At 42.2% G+C, this 12,474-nt stretch overlaps 1 protein-coding gene across 1 annotated transcript; it reads left to right on the top strand.

The window, feature by feature from the left end:
* The first annotated feature begins 597 nt into the window (after positions 1-597).
* LOC118653532 (protein FRG2-like) lies at positions 598-1,302 on the top strand. The gene has a single exon (XM_036304190.1). The coding sequence runs from the start codon at positions 598-600 to the stop codon at positions 1,300-1,302; it is 705 nt and encodes a 234-aa protein (XP_036160083.1).
* Positions 1,303-12,474: the final 11,172 nt, after the last annotated feature.

Here is a 12,474-nt window from a genome sequence, read left to right as displayed (position 1 = left end):
ATTAATTTACAGGGAATCAACATAGAATAGATGAGGCTGAGAAAAAAAATCAGCAATCCTATATAATAAAAGGGTAATATGCAAATTGACCCTAACAGCAGAACAACTGGGAATGACTGGTCACTATGACACACTGACCACCAGGGGGCAGACTCTCAATGCAGGAGCTGCCCCCTGGTGGTCACTGCAACCCCACAGGGGGAGCTCTGCTCAGCCACAAGCCAGGCTGATGGCTGCCAGTACAGCGGTGGTGGTGGGAGCCTCTCCCGCCTCCTCAGCAGTGCTAAGGATGTCCGACTGCAGCTTAGGCCTGCTCCCCGCTGGCAAGTAGACATCCCCCGAGGGCTCCTGGGTTGCCAGAGGGATGTCTGACTGCCAGCTTAGACCTGATCCCCCTGGGAGTGGGCCTAAGCCAGCAGGTGGACATCCCCTGAGGGGTCCCAGACTGTGAGAGGACACAGGCGGGGCTGAGGGACCCCCCCAAGTGCACAAATTTTTGTGCATCAGGCCTCTAGTTTGGAATATAAAAAAGTAAAAAACATGACTTCTGATTCTGGACAGATGCCAGAAGGAAGGGTCTCTCATTTAGGCTGCGAGATGGATTCAGGAACAGAAAACCAAGATCTCCTCATCCCCTCCATGCAAAGCCCCACGGACCAGCCTCCCCTCCAAAACAATTCCTTAGAAGAAAGAAGCTCAGATATGGAGGAGAAACCACTAGAAGAAAAATTCAAGACTTCTTCCCATTTAACAGAGACCAGTACCCAAAGAGGAGAAGCAGAAAGCTGCTTGAGTCAGGAGAGCTCCAGGAAGAGGAAAAGAGGCTCCAGTGACAGCCCCTGGGATAGAGCAGAGCCCTCTCTGGGAGAGGAGTGCAGTGTGGTTTTGGAGAAGAGAGAAAAGAGCCCTGATGTTGGCCACAGCAGCTGCAGCCAAGAGACTTGGCTCGCCTGCCCCAGCAGAGCCCAGAGGAAGCACCCTGGGCACAGGAAGCAGCTCAGATCCAGGCCCTTGGGAGTCCAGCCACCTGTGCTGTGGAAAAGCCTGGTGACTTCCCTGTGCACCATGTCTGAGGCCACTTATCACAACATCGTCCAGATGCAGCACCAGCAGGCTCCTGCCCCACTTAGCTGGGAGCACTATGCCCTGCTTGCCCAGCTGTGGGCGCATTTGCATGCCCAGGTGCAGACCAACAATGCCATGGCCACCCAGGCCACCTATGTCTTCCCTGCTGAGGAGTGGCTCATCCCAGCCCCAATACCAGGGCCTTCGGGTTCAGAGGGAGATGGAGGAGAAGCCTAGAGCTCTTCCTAGGAGGGTGCCCTGGGAGCCTGTGCCTCTTCCCTGGGCAGGAGATGGCTGGAGCTGCCAGTGGATGGTTAGGGCTCAGCTGAGGGCACTGGGCCCTATTCAGCATATGCAGACCTGGGAGCCACAGCAGAGCTCTGCTCCTTCTGGATTCTCCCAGAGGACCAGCAGGGCCTCTTTGAAAGACACTATGTGACTAAGTGGTCAGAATTGTCTTCACAAAGGACTTTGAAAACCAAGACTCAGGTGGTGAATTCTGGGTTTCCCGGAGCACTATATTTCCAAAGTGTAAATTTCATCTTAGACACTTCGTGTATGTTGACTCTTCTAGGAGAGCCAAGCATTATTTGGAAGTGAGAACAAATATATGGGTTTAATGCTAATGATTGAATTCTGAAAAGACTGTAACTCCTCCCCCTGTCACCTCCTCCACTGGAAGACTGCTATCTCAAGCCTTGAGGAGCCTTTATATTCTGTAGGAAAAATGTTTCTACTTTTCTGTTTAATGGAATCCTGGTGATATCACCATGTCCCTTTTGTTTCCCTGTGAGTTACTGCATATTAAATGCTATTGGTCACATGTATTTATCCTTCCGCTGCCTGAGTTGATATGTCTCATTGTAAATTTCCTCCTATGTTATAGATATCATTGTATTCTATTTTATCAGAGGGAACTAAATCTAATATTAAATACTATTACTTGCTTTTTAAAAAAAAAAAAAAGTAAAAAACACCCAATCAAAAGAGCAAAACTAAAAAAATTTTAAAAAAATTAGGATAGTGTTAGGAGCCTCTGGGATAACTTCAAGTGTACCAACATTCACATCATGGGGTGCTGGAAGGAGAAGAGAAAGAGCAAGAAATTGAAATTTTATCTGAAAAATAATGACAGAAAACATTCCTAACTTGTGAAGGGAGCAGACATACAAGACCAAGAAGTGCAGAGAGTCCCAAACAAGATGAACTCAAAGGGTCCAACACCAAGACACATTATAATTAAAATACAAAAGGTTAAAGGTAAAGAGAGAATCTTAAAAGCAGCAAGACAAAAGCAGTTAGTTACCTACAGGGGAGTTCCCATAAGAGAGCTGATTTATCAACAGAAACTTTGTAGGCCAGAAGGGAGTGGCAAGAAATAGTCAAAGTGATAAAAAGCAAGGACCTACAACCAAAATACACTACCCTGCAAAGCTATAATTTAGAATTGAAAGACAGATAGTTTCACAGACAAGAAAAAGCTAAAGAAGTTTACCACAACCAAACCAATATTATATGAAATGTTAAAGGGTCTTATTTAAGAAGAAGAAAAAATCAATAATATTAGCAATAAATGGTAATAGATGCATAGCTATCAACAATTGAATCTACAAACAAAACAAACAAGCAGAGCAGAAACAGATTCATAGATATAGAAAACTTTTTGTTGTTTGCCAGATAGGAGAGGGGTGAGGATGGGTGAAAAAGGTGAAGGCATTAAGAAGTACAAACTGGTTGCTATAGAATGGTTATGGGGACGTAAAGTACAACATAGGGTATAATTCTAATAACTAGGTATGATGCTGGAGGGTGTGGGACTTATTGGGATGATCACATATTAAGTTATGTGATTTCTGGTCACTGGGGTGTACAAAACTTTTAAATATAATTTCAAAAAGAATTAAATGAGTCTGTCTCTATTTTGCTTGTTCATTTTGTTCAATAGATTCCAAATATGAGTGAAATCTTATGGTAGGGGTAGTGAACATACAATACAGTGTACAAATGATGTGTTTTAGAATTGTGTACCTGAAACCTGTATAATTTTGTTAACCAGTGTCTTCCCAATAAGTTAAATAAAAAGGAAAAAGAAGTAATTAAATGAGGTAATAATTGTGAAGTTCTTACTCCACAGTTGTTACTTAATAATTACTTAATAAATAGTACTTTATTTTATGATCAACTAAAATAGAGTTGTGCTAAAACTCCTTCCAATGGGTAAGTTTTGCCACCAAGAGAAGTATAAGAGCAGAAACTTTGAGTTTTTCATTTATTTAAAATACACTTTTTAAAATGTATTGAGAGAGAGAGAGAGAGAGAGAGAGAGAGAGAGAGAGAGAGATTGGTTATTCCACTTATGTATGCATCAGTTGGTTGATTAGTATATGTTCCCTGACAGGGTATATCTAACCTGCAACCTTGGCATATTGGGACGATACTCTATCAGAGTTACCTGGCCAGGGACAAGGTTTTCATTTATTTGCCAAACATTTACTAAGCACTATTTTTTGCACTATAAATTGCTAGGAAATCTAAGAGACACAAAGATGTCCAAGACAGGGTCCATATTTTCAGAGAGCATTCAGTTTAACATCATCACAAATTATAATGCAAGTTATGTAAAAAAAGAAAAAAATTACTATTGTCTCTCCCTCTACTTCTAGTCATCCTTCATGAGTTTCAATCTCTGTGAGCCTGTCTTTAGTATCTTTCTTTCTTCCTAAGATTAGCCCTTTTACTCTCTCCCTCATTCCTTGCCTTGATGTTACCTTTCTTAAAGTCATATCTTTACACTTAGTTATTCTTGTATCATAGTTTTTGTGTTAATAGTCAACATGAGTTTAAATAAAAGTTGTATTCCATAAATTATAGGTTCAAATTGACATGTATATAGTGGTCATGGGACTAGGTGCATAAACAAAGCTGATGACAAAAAGAACATTAAAAGAGAGAAATTAGAACTGATCCACAGAGTGACGGTCAAAGAAGAGAAGGTCAGGGACATGTCTCTGAGTAAACAAAATAAGGATCTGTTCCCAATGGAGAAAGAGTCCAAGGGCAAAAAGATCAAATCAACAAGAAAACTGAGCAGGGTTGTGGGTAGTATAGTCCTATTAAATATTGAAAAGACATAGTAACATCTGGCAGGTAATATGAGATATATTACATCAGTCATGAAATTCAACAGTTTTATCATGCATATACAAGTGTAATAGTCTAAATAAAACAATCTTCATTTGTTAAAATTAGCCTGAAATTTAATGACAATCGGAGCCTCATTTATAATGAAAACATGATAATTAAACCTAATCCTGGTCCTGTTTTTGTTTTATTTTAGTTTTGCATTCAAAGTGGCCTTTTAAAAAAGACAGATTAAATTTCAGAAGCACTTTTTCATTAACAAAAGGCATGTCAGACACAAAGACATCAATTTCAAGGTAAATAAATTCCCCCCAAATAACAAGAAACACATCAACTATGAAAAGTGAAACTGCTTAGAATTTAAAACTGTGTAACATCCATACATTCAATTATCAAATCTTAACATTTCTCCCCCCTTTTTTTGTAAGGTTTAAAACTCAACTATACCATTTATTTTTGTTACCTTCAGAAAGTTACCTTCATGCACCCTCATAGTTTTCATCTGTAAAATGGATATAATAATGATAATTTAAGTTCATAGAGTTGTTTTGGAAGTAACAGAGTTAATACATGCGAAGTACTTTAGGGTACCTGACACATGTCTTTATTTATTTATTTATTTATTTATTTATTTATTTATTTATTTATTTATCTTTATTGTTGAAAGTATTATATATGACCCCCTTTCCCCCATTGCTCTCTCCTCTTCTCCCCTTCAGGCCTTCACCACCCTATTGTCTGTGTCTATGCGTTATGCATATATGAGTTCATTGATTGATCTCCCCCCCAAACTCACACCCTCCCCTGCCTTCCCTCTGAGGTTTGACAGTCTATTCCCTTTTTATAATGTCTCTCATATCTGGTATTTTACTTCCATTTTTATAGCCAGTATTCACATTAATAAGCCTCCTAGCTCATCTCCCTGTCTTTCATTCATCCTACATTCAGTTGGCAAAATAGTTGATCACAAATGCATTTTTCATGTTAAAAATAGCTAAATACTAAATAATTATTATGAGCCAGGGACTCTTTTAGGTGGTTTACATGTAACAGCTCAATTATCACAACACTATAATATAATTACTGTTTGTTTGTTTTTATACCTTTTTTAAAAAAATATATTTTATTGATTTTTTTATTTTTTTTAATTAAATCTTCATTGTTCAGATTATTGCATTTGTTCCTCTTTTTTCCCCCCATAACTCCCCTCCTCCCAGTTCTCACCCCACCCTCCGCCCTCACTCCCCACCCACTGTCCTCATCCATAGGTGCAAATTTTTGTCCAGTCTCTTCCCGCATCTCCCACACCCCTTTCCCCCCCAAGAATAGTCAGTCCATTCCCTTTCTATGTCCCTGATTCTATTATAATCACCAGTTCATTCTGTTCATCAGATTATTTATTCACTTGATTCTTAGATTCACTTGTTGATAGATGCATATTTGTTGTTCATAATTTGTATCTTTACCTTTTTCTTTCTCTTCCTCTTCTTAAAGGATACCTTTCAGCATTTCATATAATCCTGGTTTGGTGGTGATGAACTCCTTTAGCTTTTCCTTATCTGTGAAGCTCTTTATCTGACCTTCAATTCTGAATGATAGCTTTGCTGGATAAAGTAATCTTGGTTGTAGGTTCTTACTATTCATCACTTTGAATATTTCTTGCCACTCCATTCTGGCCTGCAAAGTTTCTGTTGAGAAATCAGCTGACAGTCGTATGGGTATTCCCTTGTAGGTAACTGAGTTTCTTTCTTTTGCTGCTTTTAAGATTCTCTCTTTGTCTATTGCTCTTGGCATTTTAATGATGATGTGTCTTGGTGTGGTCCTCTTTGGATTCCTTTTGTTTGGGGTTCTATGCGCTTCTTGGACCTGTAAGTCTATTTCTTTCACCAGGTAGGGGAAGTTTTCTGTCATTATTTCTTCAAATAGGTTTTCAATATCTTGCTCTCTCTCATCCTCTGGCACCCCTATAATTCTGATGTTGATACGCTTGAAGCTGTCCCAGAGGCTCCTTACACTATCTTCGTATTTTTTGATTCTTTTTTCATTTTGCTTTTCTGGTTGGGTGTTTTTTGCTTCTTCGCATTTCAAATCTTTGACTTGATTCTTGCGCTCCTCTGGTCTGCTGTTGGGAGTCTGTATAATATTCTTTATTTCAGTCAGTGTATGCTTAATTTCTAGTTGGTTCTTTATCACAACATCGAGGGTCTCATTAGATTTCTTGTAGATCTCATTAAGTTTATCGGCAGTTTCGAGAAAATTATTGAAAGATCTTAAAAGTGTGGTTTTGAGCTCTATATCTTCCATTTCTGACATTTGCATCCTGTTTCTTTGTCTCCACATTTTTTTATGTTTTCTTGGTGCACCCCCTAGTGGTCTTTGTGTGCAGTCTTGTTGTAGTTAAGCCTTGATTGTTATAGGTAATACTAGGGGGGATTTGCCCTCAGGCCAAGTGGCTGTGAGAATCAGCTGTGTCTGCAGTGAGAGAACTTCTGTCCTCTAGGGAGGTGCTAATCTAGCCTTTGCCTGAGGCTATCCAACAAATGCCTCTGTGCAGGGCTTGGGCGGGGCAGGTCCCAGGGGATCTACAGGGCGGGTGGAGCGAGCAGTTATGGCTGCTCTCAGTCCTGTCCCCAGGGGCTCTGCCTCTCAGAGTCCCAGCAACTGCTGCAAACCTCGGAGAGAAAGCTGCCTTCGAGTTCCGACCGAAGCCAGACAGTCCCGCTTCTCCTGTTTGAGTCTGGGTCCCTAGAGACTCGCCTGGGTCTGGAGCTCAGAGTCTGAGACTCCCTCCTGATTGAAACAGACAACCGCGCCCTCAGCTGCCAGCCCGCTCTGCATGCACTCTGCACCTTAGTATTTGACTTCAGCACTGCGCCGCCTCTGAGTCTCGGTATGCTATTCTCTTTCCTCCTAGTGGTAGAACTTCCACTCAGCCAGCCTTCCTGTGGTTCTGGATGATGTCCGTTCTGTCTTTTAGTTGTATTTTTGAAGTGGTTGTTCGAGGCAGCAAACTGCGGTGTTTACCTCTGCCGCCATGTTGGTTTCTCTAATTACAGTTTTTATTACTATTTTATAGAAGGTGAAACTGAAGTACAGAAAGGGTATGTAATTTGCTCAAGATAATACACTTCTTAGGCAAAACCAGGCTGTCCAATTCAAACATACATATTTTTTAGCCATTTTACCAGGTGACAATGCCCAAAAATATGGTATTTCCTTCCATTTTATTGAAATCTAAACTTTAATGTAAAAAAATCCATAAACAAAAATGGCTGGAATGAACCTTGGGGTATACCAATTCAGAGACTGCAAACTAGTATCTGACAGGCAGAATATGGTCTGCAGAAATATTTTATACTACAGGCCTGGTGCACAAAAATTTGTGCACTCGGTGGGGAAGGAGGGGTCCCTCAGCCTGGCCTGTGCCCTCTCGCAGTCTGGGACCCCTTGGGAGATAACGCCCTGCTGTCTTAGGCCTGCTCCCGGGTGGCAGAGGGCAGGCCCAATCCCTAGGTGCAGCCCCTGGTCGGGCTCAGAGCAGGGCTGATTGGGGAGTTGGGGCGCCGCCCCCTGTCATGCACAGGGTAGGGCTGATTGGGGGGTTGGGGCACCGCCCCCTGTCACACTCAAGGCAGGGTCGATGGGGAGGTTGCGGTGCCACCCCCTGTCACACACAGAGCAGGGCCAATCAGGAAGTTGGGGCACTGCCCCTTGTCACGCACAGAGCAGGGCCCATCAGGGGGGTTGGGGCTTCTTACCCTGTCATGCACAGAGCAGGGTCGATCAGGGGGTTGGGTAGCTTCCTCCTGTCACGCACAGAGCAGGGCCCATCAGGGAGCTTGGGGAGCTCCCCCCTGTCACGCACAGAGCAGGGCCCATCAGGGGGTTGAGGAGCTCCCCCCTGTCACTCACAGAGTAGGGCCAATAGGGGAGTTGGGGCACCGCCCCCAGTCACACACAGAGCAGGACAGATCAGGGGGTTGGGACGCCGCCACTGTCAAACTCAGGGCAGGGACGATGGGGAGGTTATGGCTCTACCCCATCACACACAGAGCAGGGCCCATGGGGGTGGTTGGGGCACCACCCTCTATCACCCACAGAGCAGGGCCGATCAGGGGGTTGGGGCGCCGCCACTGTCACACTCAGGGCAGGGCCGATGGGGAGGTTATGGCTCTACCCCATCACATACAGAGCAGGGCCCATGGGGAGGGGATTTGGGCACTGCCCTCTATCACCCACAGAGCAGGGCCGATCAGGGGGTTGGGGCGCCGCCACTCTCACACTCAGGGCAGGGCCGATGGGGAGGTTATGGCTCTACCCCGTCACACACAGAGCAGGGCCCGTGGGGTGGGGGGTGGCGCCGCACCCTGTCACACACAGAGCTGCAGGGCAATCAGGGGGTTGGGTAGCTACCCCGTATCAGGCACAGAGCAGGGCTGATCAGGAGGTTGGGGCGCCTTCCCCTGTCACGAACAGAGCAGGGCGGATAGGGAGGTTTTGGCCCTGCCTCCTGTCACACAGAGAGCCACAGGGCGATCAGAGGGTTTGGGCGCTGCCCCCTGTCACGCTGATCCCAGTGCTGGGAGGCATATTACCCTTTTACTATATAGGATAGAGGCCTGGTGCACGGGTGGGGGCAGGCTGGTTTGCCCTGAAGGGTGTCCTGGATCAGGGTGGGGGTCCCCACTGGGGTTCCTGGCCAGCCTGGGTGAGGGGATGATGGCTGTTTGCCACTGGTCTCACACCCTTCAGGGTGGGGGTCCCCACTGGGGTTCCTGGCCAGTCTGGGTGAGGGGGTGAGGGGTGAAGCTCCCAACTGCTCCTTTTTTTCTTTTATTTTTATTCTGGGCCAGCTTTAGCTCTGGCTCCAGCTCTGCGGCCTCTGCTGCTGAAAGCAGGTATCTGGTTTGTTTGGGTTCTATAATCGAAACAATGTATAACTCCAGCTCTGAGATCCCGGCTCGCTGAAAGCAGGTTTCTGGGGTTTTGTTTAGCTTCTATATTTGTTAAAATGTTTCAAACTGCAGGCTCAGAGGCCGGCAAGACAGGTGGGGAACGTTGGAGTCCTCCGTCACTGAAGCAAGCAAGCCTCATGTTAGTTTCAAGCTGCCTGGCTGCCGGCCGCCATCTTGGCTGGCATTTAATTTGCATATCACCCTGACTAGCCAATGGGAAGGGTAGCGGTCGTACGCTAATTACCATGTTTCTCTTTTATTAGATAGGATGGCCTTCATGCTGTTTTAGTGTCAATCCTTTGTCACGAATTAAAAATTGAAAGACTTCACATAAAAATGGAATTGTTGGTTTTTCTAGAAAAAATAGAATATTGAATCTTCATAGCCACTGTGTCACAAAGAACTGTTGCTCAGTTAGTTCTGACTGTGTAAACAAGGCATAGATGCTTTAGTTACATAGGTCCCTACCTGTCCTTCACTCATTTAGCTATATGGCCCTTTGTATAAATGTTTATTTATGAATCACAGTTTGGTAGAACTCCAGATGGAGAATAGACACTTAAGAGGGACACTGACTTACCCAGGTTTTGACTCCCTATTTAAGACTCTACCTCAAAATATGTTTCTTTTTCTGTGTCTTTAAATAAGTTACTTTTCTTACTACCAATTCTCTATCAACATTTCTTTCAGTGTGCTTATTATTTCCTTGAAAACTGGCCTCAAAATTCACCCCCTGTACATAGTTTATCAAACTAATCCCACCAAACGCTGAATATATATATATATATATATATATATATATATATATATATATATATGTATGTATATATATATTCAACATTCCATCTGCATAAATTAATTTGCACTTGCTGATATGCTGCTTTGCAAATAATTCTATCATTGTTTCTGTGTATATTTTATTTCCAGACCTAGACTAAGTTCCTTAATGCAATGGTTGGCCTAAGGTAAATTTGTGAAGTTGGTGAAACTTGTGTTCCAGCTTCTTCTTTTTCTGACCTTTTGATTACCCAGTGCTCATTACTGGGTTCTCTTCCAATTGCCATCAAAGCTTTCTTTAAAGGAATACCTGTGATATTAGTCATTTACCAAGGGTCCATAAACCTGTAGCCTGCAAGCTATATTTTGCCAGCAGATCTATATTATGTTGGTTCAGCAATTTTTAAAATTTTTAAATGTAAATGTCTTTATATAAGACTTTCAATTTCTAGTTCCCTGTGAACTAGCATCATAAACTTGACCTCATCTACACACTTGTGTTACTTGGCTAGCCGCTATAGACATGGGACTCTGTGTTCCCTGTATTTTATCTTCCATTTGGGTTCCTGCATTATTCCCAAGACCTATTTCCACCTTTTCCCAGATTTGGTAACTGAATGTCTACCTTATTCCCTGCTAAGAAATCTTGGTAATCTTTACAAAATCTCAAGTCTGCCTTGTTATCAGGTGACTCATTTCCTGAGGATAAACTAAATCTGTTTGACTGTGTTCTGAATGACATCTGCTCCTTGATTTAATGGACTTGTACTCTTACTGACTTTGGGAAGCCTGCCATTTCATCCCATTAGACCTTCTTATGCTATTTGTGTAAATGACTACCTATTGCCATGCCACTCAGGTCTGGTGCTTGTATGCCATGTAGAACTTCTCTCCAATGCTTAAGGTTGAATCTGATCCAAGTACCTACCTCTGCCTAGTGGGAAGGTCTAACTTCATATCGTATTTCTTCCCAATTAATCTCATGACACTTGCAATTAACTTGGCCACAATCAGGAAGGTCTATTGATACAACACTGAGTGTGAATTTGAGGTAATGAACTCTCTTTTATAGGAACATTTGCATTCTGTCATTTTAGAAATCCAATATGAGGTGAGAGATATTTGGAGGAGATGAAGAAGTGAGGGACATGAGGAGAAACATCCCAGGGTCTCAAAAAAATTGGTCTGCATCCAGAATTGTGATACTGCTCAACACCTTGGTGAGAACTTTTTTTTTTTTTGGTAATTCCATAAATGCTAGGCATAAATGAAGGCTCAATAAATATTTCTTTCTGGGAAACTGTTCACAATGCAATATAAATTGCATAATTGAATAAACCAAAAACAGAAAAGCAATTTATTTAAAACCAAGGGGCGGTAGGGGGAGGGTAAGAGATCAACTGAAGGACTTGTATGCATGCATATAAGCATAACCAATGGACTTAAGACACTGGGGGGTAGGGGAGGCCAGGGGAATGTCAAGGGCGGGGAAAAAAAAGGACACATATGTAATTCTCTTTGTAATACTTTAAGCAATAAAACAATAATAATAAAAAAACTGAAAAAAAAACAAGTTCTTAGTGAAAGGAACTAAATTTAGTTATATTATTAGAGCAAAGAAACAAGGAGTTATAAAAACTTTTATAATGTTAACCATGAAATTCTGGCTAATATAAAGAAATGGGGAGGCTAACCAAACTAATACACCTATAAAAAAAACTATCTGTACCTCTTCTGATTAAATTTTTACTCACATTTTTTCTCTTCAGTGTTATCACCAAGTGTTTGTATTGGTTTTGTTAATAAAAGTAAAACTTAATTACTTTTGAATTGTTTCTAAGATTAAATGAAATTATATTGATTCTATTTTTTTATCTGTTTTTTTTTAATTAAATCTTTATTGTTCAGATTATTACATTTGTTCCTCTTTTTTCCCCCCATAACTCCCCTCCTCCCAGTTCCCGCCCCACCTTCCGCCCTCACTCCCCACCCACTGTCCTCATCCATAGGTGCACGATTTTTGTCCAGTCTCTTCCCGCATCTCCCACACCCCTTTCCCCCCCAAGAATAGTCAGTCCATTCCCTTTCTATGTCCCTGATTCTATTATGATCACCAGATTATTTGTTCACTTGATTCTTAGATTCACTTGTTGATAGATGCATGTTTGTTGTTCATAATTTGTATCTTTACCTTTTTCTTCTTCTTCCTCTTCTTAAAGGATACCTTTCAGCATTTCATATAATCCTGGTTTGGTGGTGATGAACTCCTTTAGCTTTTCCTTATCTGTGAAGCTCTTTATCTGACCTTCAATTCTGAATGATAGCTTTGCTGGATAAAGTAATCTTGGTTGTAGGTTCTTGCTATTCATCACTTTGAATATTTCTTGCCATTCCCTTCTGGCCTGCAAATTTTCTGTTGAGAAATCAGCTGACAGTCGTATGGGTATTCCCTTGTAGGTAACTGAGTTTCTTTCTCTTGCTGCTTTTAGGATTTTCTCTTTGTCTTTTGCTCTTGGCATTTTAATTATGATGTGTC

This window comes from Myotis myotis, unplaced genomic scaffold (assembly GCF_014108235.1).
Source record: "Myotis myotis isolate mMyoMyo1 unplaced genomic scaffold, mMyoMyo1.p scaffold_m19_p_4, whole genome shotgun sequence".
Classification (NCBI taxonomy): Eukaryota; Metazoa; Chordata; class Mammalia; order Chiroptera; family Vespertilionidae; genus Myotis; species Myotis myotis.
The sequence above is the reverse complement of the archived record's forward strand: the minus strand, read 5'-3'. Positions and strand labels throughout refer to the sequence as shown.